Here is a 23,796-nt window from a genome sequence, read left to right as displayed (position 1 = left end):
TAAAAATTAATCGATTTTAATCTTCTTAGTGAGTTTATCCTACTGACCCATTCTTACATTACAAGCAGATTCTTGACTGTGAGCTGCAGACAGAGTCATTCTGGCCACAAGATGATCTCAGCTGGGGTCCCAAAGTGGTCCTGTTTGTGGCCAATTCTTTACTTATTCTATGCGGCGAATTTTCCAAGGGACAAATTATATAGGAACACGCTACTCGCCTGCTATGCGGATGATACGGCGGTAGCAGTTAAATCAATAACTCTTAACAGAGCCACTAGCGTATTGCAAGATATTGGTAGGCGTTCTAAATTGGATTTACGCAGGAAGCGACAAATTTACCTTTCCATTTTCGCCAGTTTCCACGCCTCACCAGTTTGGGCTACGGCAAAGAGCAATGACCTGCACAAAATACAAGTTGTACAAAATAAAATCTTGCGTACCATCAGGGAAAACTGGTTCCCCCTTCCAAACAAGCTGATAGCATTCGAAGCTGATAGCTGATTGGTTGAAAACGAACAACATGCAATTTTTTTGGAAAGGAAGGAAAAAGTCGCGCATCTTTTTTTCAATAATGAACCAGGCAGAAAAATTGTCCGAAACAGTTGTTCGTGTGAAACAAACGCCGTGTGATATGGGCCTTAGAGACGCACATTTCTACATTAGGAACAAACTACTGCATTACTTTGAAGGTAGAATAGACTGATGAGTAGTACCTCTACACATTAAACACTAAATTTTATGATAGATTTAAAATATTATTTTCTAAAAGAAGTAGTTACAAATTTCCTTACTGCATAGGAAAAGCTAAAAAAGTATCCAGGCCTGAAAGCATGACACAACTTTATAATTATTTTGAACGTTAATTATTCTAGATAAACATGCTAAATTTGTATAAATCAATCTCAGTTTCAAAAATAAAATCATCTAAAAATTATAATTTGGGAAATGAGGCGCTACAACCAACTTTTTCTTGAAAATTATACGTGCTGCAATAGCCAACCATTGTTAAGTTTCTGCAAGTCGTCCCTACTCCTCCGGATGTGGTCAAACCGGGAAAGCCTTACAAGAGGGAAAAAATCCATCTGGGTTGGTCTCTTTCTTATAACGTCCATGTTTGTGGTATGATTGCTCTAAAGCTGGCTGAAGACTTGTTTACTTATTTCATATTCTTCTCACCTAAACCTTCCGTAGTACTTACAGTAATGGTTAGGTGAGATGAGAGGGTATTCCTATTCACTTATTATGTTTATACTTTGAATAATTAAATTTTTAAAATGAAGTAGGTAAATTTAATTAATTAAACAGTTATGAATTTAAAAGAAAAAACTGAAAGCATATGGAATCATCGGACAGTAATTTAACTGTATCACAAATTTAGAAAATATACAATGTCCATTTTTTTCATCTTTATATTTAAAAGGAATAGAAACGCTACCGAATCGCATAGTGAATGATAATAGAAGTTATTAAGCAATAAAAATGCCCTCATCTTTTTTCATTTATGATTTATAAAAATACCGGAGAAACAGACAATGCAACAAACCTTGTCTATGGCATGCATTTTAGTTTTCTCGTCCAACCAATCATTGTTCTTTAGAATATTTGAAATTTCTTGCTGAACATATCTAACTATCTCTAAGACCTAAAAGATATGAAAAGAAAGATTATAACATTCATTAAATGCATCAAAGCTGACAAACTCTGTTGTTTTGAATGGTTAATGCACTTCATGTAGATGTTATAAAGAATATAACTCAGTGAAGCCTTTCGAAATCTTTAAGAAAATAAAATAACAGAATTGTGTCGTTGAAAATAACTGTAATTATACACTTCTTCGTAGGACTTAAATTTACAGTTAGCAAAAAAGCGGAATATACTATTTTGTCAGATTTGCATAATGAGATCAATTATATTAATTTGTTTTCATATATCGGAAGACCACATATCTCTCTGAATTATTTAACGTTATCTTCCTGCCATTTCTGCTGGCCAGCAAAGACCGCAAGCGAGACTTTTTGTGGGTATACACCCTAAGTGTTACTTTTGTGCTTAGACGTTAAGTAAAAGTTAAATGTAAATTCGTGATATTGTGTGTTTATCATTTTAAGTGCTTTTATTTTTTTATGAATAAAAATGCAGTATCTGTTTCTTACCACTTCCATTCAAAATATATTTGAAATTATTAAACGGCCATTTTGGGCACCGCAAAACTTTTACACATTTCAAGCAATACACTGACTAATAATCAATCCTTTAATGAATTATAAAATAATAATTAAAATTTAATACTAAAATTAAATTATTTATGTAATTTTTAAATTCATTTTAAAATTATTTATGAAAATATTTTTGTAACTACGTTCTTGATGAAATTTTAACTTTTACAAAAAACTATTCTATCTGCATTTGTTTCACATTGTTCGTTAGCAGATTTTCATTTGTGTTTCTAATTTTGTAAAATATCTTGTAGCTTTTTGATCAGCACCTCTCAATTCAAGAAATTTTCTTAGAATTTGCAGTACTTTTCTAAATTTGATAATGACGGTTGTCATCAGTTTTAACATCTCGTGTGGTTTGGTAGAAGAGGAGAGGAGTGGGACACCCTCGGTCCCGTCCCCCGGGTGCTCTCCATGAAAATTGGAGGCGGAACTGAGCTAAATCGCACTGTCGCCTGAATGGTGTTCAAGGCTGTTGCCAACGGCAGGAGTAATCTAGCGCTCCTTTGGCTGACTTCGTCAGACAGGTGAGCATAAGCAGCAGCAACAACAGCAATTATCACTTTTTCCTGCAGGAATTTCGAGGTCAGTTTGTGCAGTTTACGCATTGTTTCAATATCATCATGAATTCACAAATATTATAAAAATGAATCCTTTCAGACATTAGGATTTCCCACCCTAATGTCTGAAACATTAGCTACAGTTTGAAATTCCTCTGAGACTTCTTCTACATAAAATCTACATTTAAAAAAAACGTTTTAAACTGATTTTAAGAGATGAACCCGTTTCATTGACTATAATAAGCATGTCTTCTGGTACAGATATCGACTTAACATAGCTCCTTCGAAGTGCTTGTATTTTCACAGAATTAAAATCAGAGATGCCTTCGTGGGGGACGTTGTAAGGTACACTGGATCGTACATGCATTACACATGAGGAAAACCAAGAAAATGCTCATACATCCAACCCGTTTCCTGGGATTCGAACCTGGACGCATATAAGCATTCTGTACCGCACCACGCGCATAGGGAAAAATACATCCTCGGGATTGGGTATAGCTTCCGATGACATCATTTCCTCTACGCTTAGGAAGCCTTTGCTTAGGCTCGAGAGTACACCTCCACACCATTTGTTTACATTTTAATAGCAGTATCGAAAATATTATTACTATTAATGATGTGCGCTGTATTTTTGATGCCATGAGATTACACGTCTTGCGGCATTGTACTGTGGTGAATTTAAAAATTGCGGCGAATTTTTGCCTAGAGAGAAAAAGTATTATTTCTTCTATAGCTCTAAACCCGTAAATGTGTATTAATATTAGGTGCAGAGATTTTTAATAAATGTATTCTTAACTTAAAACCGTTCATAGTAAAAGATGTGGTGCTTAGTAATTCCTTATTTCACGTTCATTATATATCTCTGCAGATGTAATCTCCGAAAATATGAGACAAGTGAGTTTTCGCATATAGCAGAAATGCTGTGAGTTAACATAATACGCAGTAAATTCACTATATTTGTAGTCAGTAAGGAGGGTTGAAATTTATTTTGGAAATTAGGATACCATAGATTTGGATTACAGAAATAAAGACACAGATGTTTAAACTGAATAACATTACTTTATGAATACTGCCAATGAGTAATATCTTTCGTACCTTTTTAATGAGTAATATTTTAATATTTTTAATGAGTAATATCTTTCGTACCTTTGTTTAAAAATAGTGTTGATCAGAAAAGGACGTTCCTCTCCTTATACACATGTATTAAATTCAGCAACAATACTGAATGGTCTTTTTTATTTCATTTAAGGCAACAGAATATTAGAAATGGGAAAGACATGGACACTAACATGGAAATAACTTATCCAGTTGGAAATGAAATATTTTCTGCAATGTGAAAGAAAGCGAACGCAACAAAATTACGGTAATAATTGACTTATGAGCACACAGTGCCTTTACAGTTGGGTCGAACTCATTGGTTAATCCAATATGTTTTGGTTTTTGTTCTAAATTCTAGAACTGGCTATTTGTATAACTTAAGCTCTTAAGTTTGCGGCTGGTATTAACAGCATCTTTAAAAGATTTTATAATTTTATTATTTCATAAAACAGGAAGCCATCTGCAGAACGCTGCAAGTAAATCTTTTCGTTTGACATAATTGTTAAAAGAAAACAAAGATAATTTTAACATTTCCTCATGCGCGTCGTTCAACGAAAACAAAACCGTAAGAATACCTCCTAAACGTCAATACGCCAAGAGAAAAATGTTGTCATCGGAAATTATGTCCAATCACAAGCACGAGTTTTCCCTATGCTCGTGGCGTGGTACGGAATGTTTATATGCAACCCGGACCCAACTACCAGTGTTCAGAGACTTAACCGCTCGGCTGCTAGTTGGCCCGATTTTTCTATTGATTAGTATATATTTACTTTGGTCTCTGGAAATTTGAACCTATTCAGCAACTAAGTATATTAACTAGTGACTTAAAAACTTAATAAGCAGCGGGTACTGTATATAAACAGTTATAAATTTGTAAAACGAGAGTAGGATCAGAACAATATTTATCCTAAGCAATTTACCATAAAATGTATTTACCTATAGTGAAACTGGAAAAAATAACATCAAATTTAATAACTGCTCATAATGATAATTGTAATTAAATTTCAACAAATTTAATAACTGCTTACAATGATAATTGTAATTAAATTTCAACAAATCGTTTTAGAATTAGATTTATTATTCACAAGTTTTGGTAGATGTAACAAAGTTAATTTTTTTGAGGGAAGAATTCGAACATTCAACTTTTACATGTGCTTTATGAGATAATCCAATTTTCTTAAAAGATGAGAGACAGCGAACCAGCGAACCACACGTAGCTTAAGATCGCTATAGCGGGGTTCAACTGAATCTAAAGTGCTTAGCGGGTGGACTTTTGTATAATCCAAAATATCGGCACACATGTATCCAGAGAAAGAGAAGTAAATACAAGTATCCCATCTAGACACATTCAAAAAAATTTTATAAAATGAACAAATTAACGTTGGGAATAGGACGTGGCGCATGTGACATAAGGATGTGCCGGATTTGCTTCGTGTGAAGGAGGGGTAAGTCATATTTCAATTCAAATTTGTATGGGGGGAGGGTACCATTAATGTTGCGAAAATGTGCAAATTTATATTTCTTACAATATAATGTACAAGTCACAGGTTAGGATGAACTACTGTAGTATTATTAGTATTATAATATATTCGCAACTGCTAATAAATAAACACTGTGCTATTTTGGCCCCACTTATCTCAGCACCACTTTTCAGTAAAAATTTGAAATAAAATATATCTTCTGCCAAAGCAGTCCCTCGTCTGAAGTAATTCTTTGAAATCGCACTGTTATTAGTACACAAAATACAAAAGAGCAATTGGAAAATAACATATTTGGCTTGCATTTTAAAAGATTGATACTTTTAATTTATGCATACTACAAAATAAATTTACAGTTATTCCAAATAAAACCCATTAATGGCGCACTAAAATGTTTTATATACATTCCTTCTTCATTTGCTTTCTGTTAAAACATACTGAAAGAATAAAATTTTTGAAAGGATTTCTAAGATTTCTGTCAAATATTCCGAACATGATTCATTAATGACTTGTTAGTATTTTGCACGGATGGCTTTTAAGCATGAAAATATTGTCATTAGGTTTGAAAGATTCAGGAAAATAAATGAATGACTAAAAGATTCGTAGAGCCATCAGGTTAATTTGAAGCAGAAGATGTGAAAAATGCGCAATGCCCTCGGCAGGACTCAAGTTCTGAACCTCTCGAATACGCATCGTGTGTGTTTCCAGTTACACCTCGAAGGCATGCGGAAAGGAGGAAGAAAATACCTTATATACTCCAGCTGTTTGGCAATATCCTTTAAGGGTTGAAAAATCTTAAACTATGCACCTGGAATGCAAATGGCATTCTTTCCAAATTCCATGAGTTTAGAGATTATGTAGAAGAGAAGGATTTTGATATCATTTTTGTTCAAGAGACCAAACTCCAGCCAGGGAGAGCTCCCAAGCTTGTAAATTATGCATTGTATAAAAATGACAGACAAGCTTCAGATACACGTGATGTTTATCATGGTGGCACTTGTGTCTACATAAAAAATTCAATACCACATCGAAGAATTGTTACACCGAGTATGAGCAAACTCGAAGCAACAGTTATCGAAATTTTTATTCAAAATTCGCCTTCCCTAGTAATGATCTCTGCCTATCTCCCACCAGATGGAAATTTTCCTGTGGTAGATTTCAACAAACTGCTCAATTTTTCAAATAATCTAATCATAGCTGGTGATTTAAATTGTCACCATCAGCATTGGCGTTGTCGCAGATCAAACCCTGCTGGTCGTGGCCTCCTAAAATGGGCTCAGTGCGCCCAAATTAAAATTATTGCGCCAGATTCCCCCACTAGATATGGTTCACGGGGTGCCCCCTCATTCATTGATTTGGCACTTTTTAGAAACATCCCTTTTGGATACAATGTGACTGTTGAAAATTGTTTATCATCAGATCACAACCCCGTGATCATCGATCGACCTTAGATGTACTATTTTTACTCAAAATTATCCGGCACTCGTCTCTACAAATCGGGACAATTTTCGTTTTAAACTTAATGCTAAAATATTACCCTCCCTATAAATTAAATCCAGCCATGATATCGACACGGCAGTAGATCAGTTAACGAACACCTTAACTGATACTTATAAGGAAGTATCAAAACCCACCCTCAGACCCATTTTTCGTAAATTACCTCAAGAAATTAAACTCAAAATTAAAGAAAAGAATAAAGTACGGAGACTTTGGCAAAGAAATAGAAATCCTGGCTTAAAAATTCAACTCCGTACTCTCCAAAATGAGATCAAGGCATCATGTGACCAGTTCTTCCAATCACAATACACGAATTACATTCAGTCCTTAACGACCAATGATAACAGTCTTTGGCGTGCATCTGCCCGCCTACGCAAACACAAATCTCACATTCCGTCCTTAGCTACGGACGCAGTGGTGGCTCACACAGACGCTGAGAAATCCGAACTAATTGCGGATTCTCTTCAAACACAATTTACACGGCATAATGAAGGAATTTTTGCGAACAACGCAAATTCTTTCCCACAAGATGTTGAACGCTTCCTTTCCTCTCCTTTTGCGAGAGAAATACAGTACACTTCCATGAGCGAGGTAAATGAATATATTACCAAGTTCAAACCCCAAAAAGCCCCTGGTATGGACTCTATTTCTAATCGTATGATTAAAAATTTACCCACCAGTTATCTATTTTTCTTAGTAATGCTAAATAATTTTATGATAGAGCATTGCTATTTTCCTCAAAGCTGGAAACAAGCACTCATTGTGCCTATTCCAAAACCAGGTCAAAGCCTTTCAAATCCTCAAAATTATATTCCTATCAGCCTTCTAACTTCGTTATCAAAGATATACGAATTTGTGTTACTTAAACGCCTGAGTAATTTTCTCCGAAATCATAACGTTCTAATTGATGAACAATTTGGATTTCGAGCAAAACACTGCACTACGCACCAGCTGCTCAGGACAGTGGAGTTCATTCACGAAGGGTTTCGTAACAATATGTTTACTGGCGCTTTATTTCTTGACGTTGTAGGGTTTATATTTATTTTAACTAACATTTATTTTAAGTTTAAACTATCTTTCCTGTCAAGCCTTACTTTCCCCTGGAACTGCCAATGCCAGAGTATGTAAATTTTAGTAGAACGCGCGAGGATTCAAATTATCAGCGGAAGTATTCTGATTTAAATAGAAAGGAAACGAGTTCGAGGTGTGATATTCTTACTTCACGAGCGCGGCGGTAGTTAGCCAGAAATTGAAGAACCCCGCGTTTCAGTCTGTGTGCTTGCCTGGAAGTAGTGTTAATCGTTCAAGTGATCTTCAAGTTTGCTGAATTAGCAGCGGTATTGTAAAACGCGGTGAGTTAGTTACTTTTAGAGAGCCTCGTAGTTAGAGTCTTGTCTTTAGTTTCTTTTCAGGTTATTATTTTTATTTGACCGCCGAGTTGGCGCAGTTTGTGAGCGTCAAGAGCACGCACTTGTAATTTATTACGTTGAATAAAAAGGGACTTAACCCTTTAACAAGACTCTGTCTTTTATCCAGTTTTCATAGTCACCTCTTGGTTGCGTGCAAGTTGGAGGCGCGCAACGCTACAACGTAGCCAAAGCATTTGATAGGACTTGGCATATAGGAATCATTATCAAGCTCATACGACTTGACGTTTCGGGCCATTTAATTCATATAATTAACTCGTACCTCACTAATAGATCTTTTTCTGTATGAATTAATTCTTTCATTTCGGCACCCCGTCCTATACTAAGCAGCGTCCCCCAAGGGTCACTTTTAGGCCCAATTTTGTTCAACATTTTCATAAATGACATACCAAAATCACCTAGTATCACCCTTGCACTTTGTGCAGATGATACGGCCATCCTAGCTCAAAACAAAGGCTTTGAAAACTTGGTTCATATCATTCAGAGATATCTCTCCAACCTTGAGCACTGGCTCATCACTTGGAAAATTAAAATTAATGTTGCTAAATGTGCTGCTATGATATTCAAACGTAGCCCCCTCCCGTACCCTTCCATTAATTTAAAGTTTTTCGACGACTATGTTCCCTGGTCAAATTCTTACAAGTACCTAGGAGTTGTACTTGATTCAAAATTACTCTTGCACCTTCACATTGAAAATGTTCTCAATAAAGCAAAAGGTGCTAGAGCCCAACTTTACCCTCTTTTAGCTCGAAAGAGCCATCTGTCAATTAAAAACAAAATTCTTCTCTATACATCAATTATAAGACCTGTCTTTATGTATGCATGTACAATCTGGGGTACTGCTGCAAAAACACATGTGAAAAAACTTCAATCTTTTCAAAGTAAGACCTTACGTATGGCCCTTAATGCAGCCTGGTACGTCCGTACAGATGTGATTCATTCGGACCTTCACATTAAACCTGTTGATTACTATATTAAAAAACTTAGTCAAAATTTATTCCTCAAAATTGAACAGATTGATAACCGAGCACTTCAGCAGATTCCAGCATACGATCCTGCTATTCGCAGCTCACAGAAGAGACCGAGAGCCGTGATTGGCCGAGAGTTTGGCATCTACCCTCCATCCAAAAGGGCAAGACACGCCCTCTCAACTTCTCACTTCTGATCATTTCGAGTTTTGACGGTCGTACATGTAAGACGTACACCTGCTCGCTCCTGATTTTGTGATATTGGAACTCTTCTTTTATTATACCTGATCAGAGTGCATGCCGCTGTAACAGTAGGCCGGCATTGCGATAGCCTCTGATTGCTTTCCCCGTTGCTATATTCTCTGCCATCCGCTCCACCATGGATCGAATGATTGATTTTATTGCCGCTGAGATTACCAACTTAGAATGCGTCGAAGAAGCTGATGGATCTCTCTCATCTAAAGATGCACGAGAACTTAAATTCCTTCGTCGTCTCAAACTTTTCATCGACAGAGAATTGAATGCTGATCGTTCTTCCACTTCTCTTCCCAAACCAAACATCCCTGCTCCTAAGGTTAATGACAACGATTCTTCAATAACTGGAATCAACAAAACTAATGCCAGACGAGCCAGCAGCCCTGCGCGCTCAGATGAAGAGCAGTCAAAAAAATATAAAGCATTGGATGAAGACAGCTCCGATACGGACTCAGGTCCTAAAGGAAATATTACTAGAAGACCAAGAAAACCCTCTCGAAAGCCTACCCTGACGAATTCCTCTGATTCGTCAGCTGAGCCGACCACGGAAACAACTTCTGATAATATGGATACAGCCCCAGAAGTACAGGTCGCAGATCCGGCTACCGAAACACCAAAACATAACGTCATGGACACTTCTCCCAGTCCGCAACCAATGCTGACGCTACCATCGACCAATCCTAGCACAAGCTCAAGAAAACCACCGCCTATCATGGTTAAAGATGAAAGATTCAAATTTTCAGAAGTTAAAGCACTCCTCATCGGTTATAATCTGCAGGCTGAAAAGGATTACTTTGGTCAATTAATTCAGAGTGGATTTAAAATCCAATCCAAATCCCCTGCGCTTTATAAACAAATCATACAGGTCTTCAAAGACAAAGGTATTCGATATCACTGCTTCGAATTGCCTGAAAACAAATATGTTAAGACTGTTATTAGACATCTCCCCAATGACACGGACGAAAGCGAAATTGCTGAGTGTTTAACTCAAAAAGGTTATAGCATCATCAGAGTGAATCAACTCAAACGAAGACGAGACGGAAAAGTCATAAATATGCCTCTCTTCTTGATCACCCTGGATCGTAAGGAAAAAGTAAAAATATCTTCGACGAAGAATTCATCCTAGGAATGATGATTAAAGTAGAAAGATACCGAGGTAGAGCTGGACCCCTGCAGTGTTTCCGCTGCCAGGGATTTCACCATGCTCAGACACATTGCCACCATGAACCTCGGTGCGTTAAGTGTGGAGACGCTCATCAATCGTTTTTATGTAAAAAAGACAAGAATACTCCCCGTACGTGTGCGAATTGTAAGATGACTGGACACACTGCGAACTTTCGTGGTTGTGAAAAGTTTCCAAAGCCTAAAGCTCAGGTTCAGCCATCATTTTATGCAGATCGAGTAATCAATAACAAATCCTACTCGCAAGCCTTAGCCAGTGGACTTGCCCCTGAAGCGGTAAGCGAAGCTAAAACCATTCTACATGAACTTAAAAGCTTTGTCGCAATTATTCAAAATTCTGGACTTCCCCTGCTCTTCGAGCAACTAACCCAAGAAAAAAACGCTCTACCTCAAGAAAATGTGATCTCAGATAATGGGCCAACACACTAATAACGCAAATTTAATCCGCTTCATGGTGTGGAATTCAAATAGTCTCCGCAATAAAATCTCAGAACTGCAAGAATTTCTGTACGAGCACGATATTGACTTCGCGCTCATTACTGAGACACATGCTCAAAGATGTTACAGTCTGAATATCTCCAACCACAGAATCTATCGCTGTGATAGAACTAGCCATCGAGGCGGAGGTATCGCCATCTATGTGAAGAGAAATTTACCATCTTGCCTAGTTAAAGAGTGTAAAGACTTTGGTTGCGAGCTGATTACATTGTGCATCACCCTTCCGGTGTACAAAAATATTTATTTCAGTGCTTTTTATAATCCACCGCATAATGTGTTAACTTATAACCTACTAGACTCAATCCTTCCTCCTGATACTCCTACGATCCTGGCAGGAGACCTAAATGCCAAGAGCATCGCGTGGAATTGCCGTAAAGGAAATACAAACGGTAAAACTCTACAAAATTACATTTTAAGCCATCCTGTTGTTATTTACACACCGGACGAATACACTTATCGCCCGGACAGACTAGAATATTCCAACATTCTGGATATTGTCTTGTCCACCACAACTATCCCTATCACGCTTGAAGTATTGCACGAACTATCCTCGGATCACTTACCGATCATTGCTACTTTAGGAGTGAACAAAAATAATACTGCTTCCACTAGGAAAATTACTGACTGGCAGCGCTATGAACTCTTCATGAAAGACAGTGTTCTTGATGTCAGAAATTTGAACTGTGTTGATAATATCGACTCTGCAGTATCCTCATTTACCTCAAAAATTCAAAGGGCTATTGAAAATGCTAGTGATACAGTTGTAAATACAAACACGCTCTTCCGACTGCCGCCTAAAATAAGTCAAATGATGAGGCATAGAAATCGCATCAGAAAAATTTACAACCTTACCTGGGATCCTGTCGCCAAGAGGGCGATAAATCGCCTAAACCGGGACATCAAAACTGCTGTGAAGCAACACAAGGACGAACTTTGGTGTGAAAAAATGTGCAACTTAGATTTCCGTGACGGATCTCTTTGGACTTTAATAAAAAACCTCAAAGCAAATTTTGTTACCAATCGTCCCATCTTCCATAACGGAGTTGTTGCCCTTTCAAATGAAGATAAAGCAAATGTTTTCGCCTCGCATTTGGAACTACAATTTACGCCAAATGATTGGCCTGTGGACAGAAACTTTGAACTTTTCACCCTTACTCATGTGAAAGATTGGCTAAATGCCCCCACAGCACGAAATATTCCCAAATTTGCTACCCCTGCAGAAGTGTCTCAAATTATTAAAAAACTCAAATCACGCAAAGCTCCCGGAAATGATGGCATTTCTAATACTGCAGTTAAAATGTTACCTCCCTGTGCAGTAGCGAATTTCACTAGCATTTTAAATGCGTGTTTATTTAACTCCTACTTTCCACAGCAGCGGAAAAGTGCAAAAATTATTTTAATTCCTAAACCTGGAAAGGACCACACGAAACCAGATGGCTATCGACCTATTAGTCTCCTGCCTGTGCTCGGAAAAATTTATGAGCGCATTATTCTCTCACGTATGTAATCCTATCTAAACATGTTGCCTCCGAAACAATTTGGTTTCCGCCAGCACCTTTCTACTACGAAGCAATTGTTACGCATTACTGACTTTTGTGGCTCTGATTTGCATAACAAACAAAGTGTTGATCTCCTCATGTTGGACGTGGCGAAAGCCTTCGACCGCGTCTGGCACGAGGGGCTCATATCCAAATTAATTACTGCTAACGTGGACCGAGAAATGATCTTGACAATTCAATTCTTCATTACAAACCGGACTTTTTGTGTTTGTGTGAACGGTGTTATCTTCTCGTCTAGAAATATCCATAGCGGTATTCCGCAAGGGTCAGTTCTAGGACCTTATATGTATCAATTTTATGCTGCTGACTTTCATCAAGCATCTCAAAATAACGCTATTTTGGACTGTTATGCAGACGACACTGCCCTGGCAGTAAAGTCTGTTAATATGAATCACGCCATCAAAAAACTACAAGATGTCATTCCTAGCATTGAACGATGGTGCGCGCAATGGAAAGTCCAAATAAACGCAGCCAAATCTCAACTTCTCCTCATACGCAGAAATAAAAGGAACACACCTGTCAAAAGAGGACTTTATCTATTTAACGAAATTGTTCCAATTGTTCCCCATGCCAAGTACCTCGGAGTGATTATAAATGATCGCTTAACGTGGACTAACCATATAAATTACGTCAGGGATAAGGCCTTACAAATTATCAAATGCCTCTTCCCAATTATTGGTAAATACTCCACTCTCGACCTGGGGAAAAAAGCGGCTCATCTACACGTCTGCGATCAGACCGATCATGACTTACGCCTCCCCAGCGTGGGCCGCCCTGACCAAAACTGACCTCAATAAATTATGTGTTGTGCAGAACCACTATCTTAGGATTATTACGAATGCTCATTATTTCGTGGCAAATAAGTGTCTACAAGATCGACCCCTTAGATAAGTTCATCGCAAAGCAAAATCGGAATTTCTTCAGAGAAGCCCAGGACTGCAATCATATGCGTCAATTTAACCTCTTTGAATATGAAATATTGCATGAAGACTGGCACCTTAGACCATTCACTGCATTTATCCTCAATGAAAATCAGAACTTTCCAACCTAAGTTTTTACCCTGTGTTTACTTGGAAAACTGAAATGCTTAAAGTTAAGCAGCCACTATCGGGGTCAAGGCACGGGAGGGTGACCTCCCACGGGATTAGGAACTAAAGTCTTCTACTGCTTACTGTAGATCTCTCACTGCTCCTATTGGTTTCAAATTTCTTTTCTTTTATTTAATTTAACTTCTAGTTTACTGGAAAATATGCTTTTATGTCTCTGCAATTGAATATTTTGTAAATAGCAAATTTTCATGATTTTCGCATACACGTCTCAACAGCCAATCAAAAGACCTCTACTAAGAGATATCTTTGACTGCTTCTGCTGGACTCCCTGCGTAATTTTAATTTTGTATATAGTCTTTCTAATTGTGAGAAAAATGCACTTTGATGAGTTTATGCACTGAATATTTGTAAAAATGCACACTGTACCTGAAACTTGGACCAGCATCTCTCCAGCCTACCAGACGCCGTTATAGCCTCACGTGATAAAGTAGTCACACCTTCTTTCATTTTGCATCCTGTCCTCCGGACACACTCATGCATTTGCTATACCTGCAATGTACTTTTTAATTCATGACAGCCGGTATACAGCTTGCTATCAGCAAGCTACACACGGCAATAGTGGGAAAAGGAAAGGAAATCTCAACTTCTATTCCAGCTTCCGCGCCATGAGGGAAGGACGTCTCTTCAACGAGCTGCCATATAATTGCTTATAACATCATCAGCACCAGCAATCAAGATCTTCAAGCAAAGTTATCAATCTGTTCGCTTAAGAATCACATCTCCCGCAGATTCTAAATCTGCCTAAGAATATTTTCACCGCGTTTCAATTTTATTATTTGCACTATCCAACACAAGCCACATGCCAATGAGCCTATTAATAATAAACTCTTTCCTATCCGCTTTTTGCTTTAGTGTTTGTATCGTGTATTAAAAATTATAAAAACCAAAAAAAGTATAAAATATAAAAGTACAAAAAAATTATAAAAACCTAAAAAACTTTAAAAAAAATTATGATATTTAAGTTTTTATTTTCTAATTCCTATCCCTAAACTTTCTCGAGCCTGTGGCTCCCTCTATTGAGCATCAAGTAATTCACTTATGCAAAATTTTTCCTATTTCTGCTCACTACTAGTAATTCTGATGTGGAGGTACATGGTTTTGAACCATAGGCACTCCGAAACTTGCAAATCATTGGCATTGGCAATATCCTTTCAGACGCTGTTGTGTGTTGTCCGCTTTACGCGGCAATTCCAAACAGAATACCCGAACCAGCGCAAGACAACCTAAGTGCCTTATTATGCTTTTAATCACCCGTCGCCTTTTAAAAGGTCCTTTTAAAAGGCGTTTTGGGACTACGGGTCTCAACCGCCAAATCCTGGTGGTGACAAGGCCCACCACCGGCCGAGGGGTAAAGTCACTGAACACTGGTAGTCCGGTTTGAGGCTGGCTGCATGGGCGCTCTCATGGCTTTCACCGTGTGTAATGTGTGTACGTGCCAGTTTATCTTAGGAAAATCCTCCATGAAGCCATCCCTCCTCTTAGGCAGATAGCTTTAATAAGCTTTGCCGTAATCTCAATAAGCCAAGCCAATATATCTCCCACCGAAATATCGCTTACCCTCTTTTATTTCGGGGCTCACTTGTAGAATCATTAGGCTAATTTGAAGCAGGAGACGTTAAAAATGTGCAATGCCCTCCGCGGGATTCGAATCCTGGACCTCTTGAATACGAGCCGAGTATGCTACCGTTATATTATGAAGACACTTTAGAAAGAGGGCGAAAATGCCTTACAGATTAAAACTAAAAATTGATGCAATCGGGACATGCATAGCCGTTGCGAATTAGTTAAATGACATCAATCATTAAAATTGTGCAACTTGTGCAAAAAAGAGTGTTAAAATACTGCAGAATTGCCTGCAGTAGAAGTAAAACGAAAGGGTATCAATAAGCAATGCTATAACGTTTGCGGTGTAATAGGTGGCATCATTCTAAACGAAAAATATTGTGAAAACACAAACAGCTGTTATTTAATAGCCATAGAACTAAATCCGGTTTAGAATGGTTGAGAAGTTGATCTTTAATAACTTCCTCATTTATGAAATTCCAATATACGGCTTTAGTATATAACCTTCTTCTGAACTTAACGACATTCAATTTTATTATTAAATGCGTTCATGAAACAGAATATTTTAACATGTATTTGTCTACAATGTGTTAAATGTTTTATGAATATTATATTATTATATTTATTGCATAATAATGTTTTATTCATAAAAGTGTAATGTTAAACCAGCCACGAACTCAGCGTATTATTTTAATTTATACTCAAAATAGTTTTGTTTAGGGCAAAATTTTGCAAAAAACATTATAAACGACTTAAGGCAGATTAATTTATTTGGTTTGGTATTAACTTACATCTTTAACCTGTGAATGCAAATAAAATGGTGTTAGTATTAGAGGGTTGATGAATCTTACAAACTACTGCGAAAACGTTTAGAGAATTTCTTTTAGGTAGTTAATAAAATAGTAACTAATGACCTTCCTCTCTCGATTCCGTCAGTGTACACTGCTCAAAAAAAAAAAAAAAAAAAAAAAAAAAAAAAACAGTGCTATATCTCCCGTTCTACCCGATTGACAAAATTCAAACTGCGTTTTTCATGTCTCAAAAGCGCGACTTAGGATATAATATATTAGATTTATATATCGCACTATTCTAACATAGGTATTTTGACACAAAATAGGACTTTTTCTGAACATATCAATATTTTTCCATATTTCGATTCTACGAAAATTATGCCAGAATACCAAGTTTTTTAAAAATCGTACGAGCAGTTTTTAAAATATTAGCTGCCCACCAGCGGCCGAGCGGTAAAGTCGCTGAACACTGGTAGTTCGGTCCGAGGTTCGCATCCCGCGAACGGGCTGGCTGCATGGGTGTTTTCGTGGTTTTCCCCATGTGTAACGTGTATACGAGCCAGTTTCCCTTAGAAAGTCCTCCACGAAGGCATCCCTCCCCTTAGGCAGATAGCCCTCGAGGCTTTGCCATAATCACACACACATAAAATATTAGCTCTCAAAATTTTAGCTCCTCAATGTTAATTGAATTTGGTAAATATTTATTAATATTTCTTTTTTATTAAACTTTTATTATTTTTCCTTTCACATTTCGAAATTTAGGTTCATTCCAAATAAAATTTACCCATTTTTTGTGTTTTATTTTTTAAATTTCTATTTTTAAATAATTTTTATAAATTTTTCGAAAAACATTTTGAATTATAACCTATAAAATTTTTACAATCATCTTAAAGTAGATGTATTTTTAAGCATATCTGCAAAAAATTAGACTTTTTTACTCAAAATTTTCTGAGATATACACGAATTTACATATTTTCGCGTTTTGAAATTTGGCATCTTTTCTTTGAGCGATAATAACGCCAAATGTGGTCTATGGATTTTTGTTACAGTGAATTGCCAGAGCTATTTTTAACCTTAAATTTCAAGTAACATTTTACGGAAAATTAATTATATGAAATTTTTTCCCTCAATGATGCGCAATAAATATTTATTAATACTATATGAAAAGCTATTTTTTAATTATAGATGATATTATTCAAATTATTAACTATTTTTTTTTAATTTCTCTCTTTCTTCCTTTTTTTTAAAAAAAATAAGAGTAAATTTTTACCTTCGGCGTTTTATCGTCTGCTACTTTATTTCGTTTAAATCGAATTATCTAAAACTGAGAATTTTCGTTTGATTTTTATTTGAATTTTATGAAAATATTTTATGACATTAACTGTGTTAAGTTAGAATACAGCGCCACCTATTGGATAGAGAGAAAAACTCTCACTTGGCCATCTGGATTCGGCTAAGCAACATGCCAGAGCATGTATTAGAAATAAATCAATTAACTAATACATGCTCTGGCATGTATTAGTTAATTGCTGTTAATAAATTAGTTAGTTCTTTTGCTATACAGTCCACTTATTAGTTTATAATCATAGTATATTGGTCAGCAGAACCGGAGAAATGCTGGAAACAAAATGCTGGCATTAGATAGAAATAAAACTTCGTTAAAAGCGAAACTAACTAGGTTAGAAAATGTAGTGAAGGAATATGATGATAGTTCGAATAAGAATGAAATTCAAATAAAGTATAGATCGCTACAAAGCATTCAAATGGATACTAGAAACTTGAGGATTAGATATTTCGAAAGCGTTGATGAAAAAGATGTTACAGCCATCGATGAAGAAATCGCCGAAATGTAAGAAAGAACGGAAGTTCTGGAGGTAAGAATTATGGAAATTCTATCATCTATCGCACATTCTGAAAATGAAAATGATTGTAGTAAATTTGATTCTAAAGTACAAATACGTTTTCCAGAATTACCAATTCCTAAATTTTCTGGTAAATATACCGAATGGAATAATTTTAAGCTTAAATTCGAAAACGTCATAGCGAATAACACTCAACTGACAGAAGTTCAGAAACTCTACTATTTAAAGGCTGCATTAACTGATGAAGCAGAAAATCTTGAAACTGTTGATGATACTTTTAATTCTCTATTTAAAGCTCTTCAAGATAGGTATGAAAATAAAAGAATATTAGTTGAGACGCATATAAAGTCAATAATGGATTTACGTACTTTAACATTCGAATCGTCTAAAGGAATAAGGTATATAATAGATAATGTTACAGAAAACGTTAGGGCTTTGAATGTTTTAAAATATGAGAAAAATAATTTATCGGATATTCTGTTATTAAATATCGTACTTCAGAAACTAGATTTTGAAACGCGCAAACAATTTGAACTCAGCATTAATGCTACGGAAGTTCCTACGTTTGATGAATTAATTTCGTTTTTAGAGAAAAGATGTCAGTTATTGGATAACATTAATCGTAATGCTAATAAAATGAAATATCCGTTAGAAAAAAATTCGAAATCAAAGGCTCTGGTGCTTAAAACCGATAGTGTTCCGATTTGTGTTATATGTAAAAATAACCATCATCCACTGCATAAATGTGATTCATTTTTAAAACTACATCCAAATCAAAGATATGAAATAGTTAAAAACCATAAATTGTGTCTAAACTGTCTCAGTAACGAACATTTAATCGCAAAATGCAATTCTAAGTTCAGGTGCTCGGAATGCCATAAAAAACACCATTCATTAATACATCGCCTGCTCAGAAATAGTGCCATCGAACATAAGTTAGACAAAACAAAAACGGAAGCAGGGAGTGACGAAATTATAAACAAGAACGCAGATGCCTCTAATAAAAATCAACCAAGTTTTCTTTTGACACGCAGAAAAAACGTCTTATTGGCGACTGCAATAATATATATTTGCAATTCCGAAGGAAAAATAATCCCATTTCGCGCAATACTTGATAACGGCAGCATGAGTTGTTTCCTGTGTGAAGTAGTTGCTAATTTGTTAAATATAAAGAAAGAAAGAATTTTTGCATCTGTATCCGGAATTAATGAGAACGTTATAAATATTAATTATCAACTAGATGTACAGATTTCGAATAAGGATTTAACATATGTAAGATCAGTTAATTGCTTGGTTATTTCTAAAATAACCAATGTAACTCCATCAAGGTGTTTAGATGTGCAGTCATTAAATATTTCCATTGATATTGAATTAGCGGATCCGCAATTTGGAAAACCAAACAAAATAGATATGTTACTAGGGGCCGAATTGTTCTTTGAGATTTTAAAAGAAGGAAAATTTCAATTAGAAAATCAACCGTTGATATTCCAAGAAACAGTTTTTGGATATATTGCGTCTCGTGCATGCAAGAGTAACTCAGAAGTAAATTATTGTAATTTAGTTCTAAATAGTGAAGAAAGAGTTGAAGAAATTTTGCAAAGATTTTGGGAACTTGAATCCATTGAAAATATCGAGGATGCTTTGAGTGAAGAAGAAAAATACTGTGAAGAACATTTCAAGCGTACTCACTATAGACAAAATGATGGAAGATACGTAGTTCAGTTACCCATAAGGGAAGGTGTAGAATTAGGAGAATCGTAAACGCTGGCTGAGAAAAGATTGCATCAAGTGTGGAATCGACTAGAAAGCGATTCGAAGATGAAAACATTATATAAGAATTATATTAAAGAATATAAGGATCTAAATCACATGGAAGAAGTTCAAGAAATTGAAACATCGACTTGCAATTATCTTAGTCATCATGGAGTTTATCGGCCAGAGAAAGCCTCTACCAAGCTTCGCGTTGTATTTAATGCATCAGCGGCTACTAGCAATGGAAAATCACTTAATTCAATATTATTGAAAGGGCGAATACCTCAAGAAGATTTATTTTCTATTATTATTAGATTTCGAAAGTACAACTATGCATTAGGAGCTGATGTTCAGAAGATGTACAGACAAATATTTAATGAACCATCTCAACGAAACCTGCAGTTGATCTTGTGGAAGGAATCAGTTGGTAGTCCTGTGTAGACTTATCGTCTAAGGACTGTAACATACGGAACAGCAAGTGCACCTCTCCTTGCAACAAGGGTCCTGAAGCAGTTAGCAATGGATGAAGCAACTCACTTTCCTCATGCCTCAAGAGCCATACTGAAGGACTGTTACGTGGATGACATTATCACTGGAGCTAATACGATGCAAGAAGCCAAGGAGTTGCAGACACAGTTAACATGTCTTCTAGAACTTGGTGGAATTCACTTACACAAATGGTGTTCAAACAATCCAGAACTATTGAAGAATAAAGAAAGTGCTACTCAGGATTACTCCTTTCAAGTTACGGATAAGCCTCAGATTACAAAGGCATTAGGAATGTCATGGAATACGTCTACAGACTGTTTTTCTTACGATTTAAAGATACCTGACTTTGAAGAAACAGGAACGAAAAGAAATGTCTTATCAACAATAGGTCGCCTCTTTGATCCGTTAGGTTTAATTGGACCTGTTACGACAAAGGCTAAAATATTTCTACAAAAACTTTGGCTTTTAAAATTAAATTGGAATACACCTCTTCCTAAAAATTACTTTGAAGAATGGAAGGAATTTCTGCATAGTCTCAAAATAGTCAACGATTATAGCATCCCTAGATTTGTTCTAACCAATGGATTACAACAAATAGAAATTATAGGATTCTGTGATGCTAGTCAGAAGGCCTATGGTGCTGCAATTTATGTGAAATGTATGTCATCTTCAAATGAATGTTCATCAAGACTTCTGTGCAGCAAGTCTCGCGTATCACCTCTGAAGTCAATTACCATTCCTCGTTTGGAACTTTGTGGTGCAGTTCTGTTGGTAAAACTAATGAAAAGAATATTAGAGGCCATTCAGCTGCCTACAGTCAAGGTTTATTACTTCACTGATTCGTCAATAGTGTTAGCATGGATTAAGAAGGAACCTTATCAACTAAAGACATTTGTTGCTAATAGAGTATCTGTTATTCGAAGCATGACTGCTGTTTATGAGTGGTACCATGTTAGCACTCACAATAATCCAGCTGATTTGATATCACGTGGAGCTGAACCTAAAGATCTTCTTCATAATGATTTATGGTGGTATGGACCAACTTTCTTGACTAAGGAGAGGTTTTTGACTAATCCTTGTGAATTAATTTCATCTGATATGGATGATGTGGAATACGTCAAAGAACTCAAACTTAAGGATAATGACTTGGTTAATTTGAACGTGAACTCTAATTCCCTTATTTTAGATCATATTCTTAACATTAGTAATAACTATATTCGTATTATTCGTGTATTAAGTTTTGTTTGTAGATTTATAGCCAATTGTAAGGGAAAAAATTTAATAGGCTCTCTAACTGTTAAAGAATTGGATGACGCTGAGAAAATCAGGATCAGGTATGTGCAGTTACAACATTTTAGAAAGGATATTCTATCCTTAAAAAATAAGAATTGTGTTTCTTCCAAAAGTAAGTTAAAATTTTTATGTCCATTTCTAGATAATGATTCTCTTCTGAGAGTAGGAGGCAGACTTGCCAATAGTAATCTTAATTACAACCAAACGTTTCCTTATGAAATGCCAAAAGATCATGTATTTACTCGATTAATTTTTCAGTATTATCATGTTAAATATTTACATCTTGGTGCTCAAGCACTATTGCATCGGGTTCGTAGTAAATTTTTGTTTATTAATGGTCGAGATATACCTCGAAAGGTTGTACATAAATGTGTAACATGTTTTAAGGTTAAACCAATTGTATGTGAACAACGTATGGGAAATTTACCTAGTGAGAGAGTTAATCCAGGCTTTGTATTTAATACGTGTGGACTCGATTTTTCTGGTCCATTCCTCATTAAGTATAAAAATCAGAGAAAGGGTTTAGAGGTAGTAACTGATTTAACCACAGATTCATTACTTGCTACTATTAAAAGATTTATTGATAGACGTGGAAAATGTAATACTATAATGTCAGATAACGGTACTAATATGGTTGGTGCAAAATCAGAACTGAAAAAATTGCATAGTTTTGTCCTTAAATCTAATTCTGATATAGCAGATTTCTTAACATCTGAAGGTATAAATTGGAAACTAATTCCACCTAGAGCACCAAATTTCGGTGGTTTATGGGAAGCATGTATTAAGTCATTTAAATATCATCTTCAACGTAAAATCGGCATTTATAAATTAACTTTAGACGAATTTTGGACTGTTGTCACACAGATTGAAGGTATTCTCAATTCTCGTCCAATTTTACCTTTATCAACAGATGCGATTGACTTTGAAGCCTTAACTCCGGGTCATTTTTTTAATTGGACGTTCCATTACTTCATATCCTGAACCAGATTTATCTCATCTTACAGATAATAGACTTTCTAAATGGCAAGTTATTACCAAGTTCATTCAAGTTATTTGGAAACGTTGGCAAACTGATTATTTAAATCATCTACAACAACGCACCAAATGGTTTATTAATAAAGAAAATTTAAAGGCAGGTATGTTAGTTGTGATAAAGGAAGATAATCTTCCCCCATTTAAATGGTCTTTAGCTAGAATTCTAGAAGTTTTACCTGGTAAAGATAATAAAGCCAGAGTTGTTAAAGTGAAAACATCAAATAATGTGTATATTCGATGTATTAGTAAAATTTGTTTATTACCTATCCAGGATAATAATGTTTAGTTTACATTATTATGTTCCTATTGAAAATTGTGCTTTACATAAAAATAGAACTGTTTTAAAGAATAAGTTCGATAGTAGCATAGTGAATATTTACGTTTTTAAAATGATGCATTATTTTATATTATATTCATGATGAAAGATTATCTATTAGCTTTCATATTGTATTGTAGAATTAGTTATTCTTGGAATGTTAAATTGTATGTTTGTAATTTACATGTTGAAATTTGTAATTTCAACGGGCGGCGGCATGTTAAGTTAGAATACAGCGCCACCTATTGGATAGAGAGAAAAACTCTCACTTGGCCATCTGGATTTGGCTAAGCAACATGCCAGAGCATATATTAGATCTGAATAGTTAATTGCTGTTAATAAATTAGTTAGTTCTTTTGCTATACAGTCCAATTATTAGTTTAGAATCATAGTACAAACTGCATAATTTATTTCTAAACAAACTGTTGCTTATGAAGTGGCTGAAAGAGCGGCTAATACTATCATCCATATTTTTAAAGTACAGTATATTTTTATAGAAACATAAGATTCAGAATAATCATTTTTATAAAAGTCAAATTATGATATAAACATACAACCCTCTAGAGACTGAATTAATGGAAGTTCAATGGTTACGTAGAAATGATCTGCAGCTACTTAATGGCTGGATAAGTCAGCAGGTTCTGTGCAAGTAAGAATAACTATATAAACGACACCCAACATTCTGGATTCAATTAACAACGAGGATACGATGGTTATTAAATAAATTTAAGAAGTTTTAAAACATAAAAAATCAACCCTTTTTTTATCCTAAAATGTATTTTTGTGGGTAGCGTATTTTCATCACATACTTAAAATTCTAATTTAGAATGTAATTGTCAAGAACTGAA

At 35.6% G+C, this 23,796-nt stretch overlaps 1 protein-coding gene across 5 annotated transcripts in view; it reads right to left on the bottom strand.

Annotated features, from left to right (window-relative positions):
• LOC118193840 (neprilysin-2-like) overlaps window positions 1–23,796 on the bottom strand; it is a 151,041-nt gene that overhangs the window by 70,225 nt on the left and 57,020 nt on the right. For all 5 annotated transcript variants that reach the window (XM_085826482.1, XM_085826483.1, XM_085826481.1 and 2 more), the window contains one exon: window positions 1,544–1,642. In XM_085826482.1, the coding sequence (XP_085682608.1) occupies window positions 1,544–1,642 (99 nt within the window). Of the gene's footprint in view, window positions 1–1,543; window positions 1,643–23,796 lie in introns of those variants that run through there.

The sequence above is a fragment of the Stegodyphus dumicola genome, chromosome 11, assembly GCF_044657685.1.
Source record: "Stegodyphus dumicola isolate Sdum_Otavi_A_Nest chromosome 11, ASM4465768v1".
In the NCBI taxonomy this organism is placed as follows: Eukaryota; Metazoa; Arthropoda; class Arachnida; order Araneae; family Eresidae; genus Stegodyphus; species Stegodyphus dumicola.
Note: the sequence above shows the minus strand (reverse complement) of the source record. Positions and strands in the feature narration are given on the sequence as shown.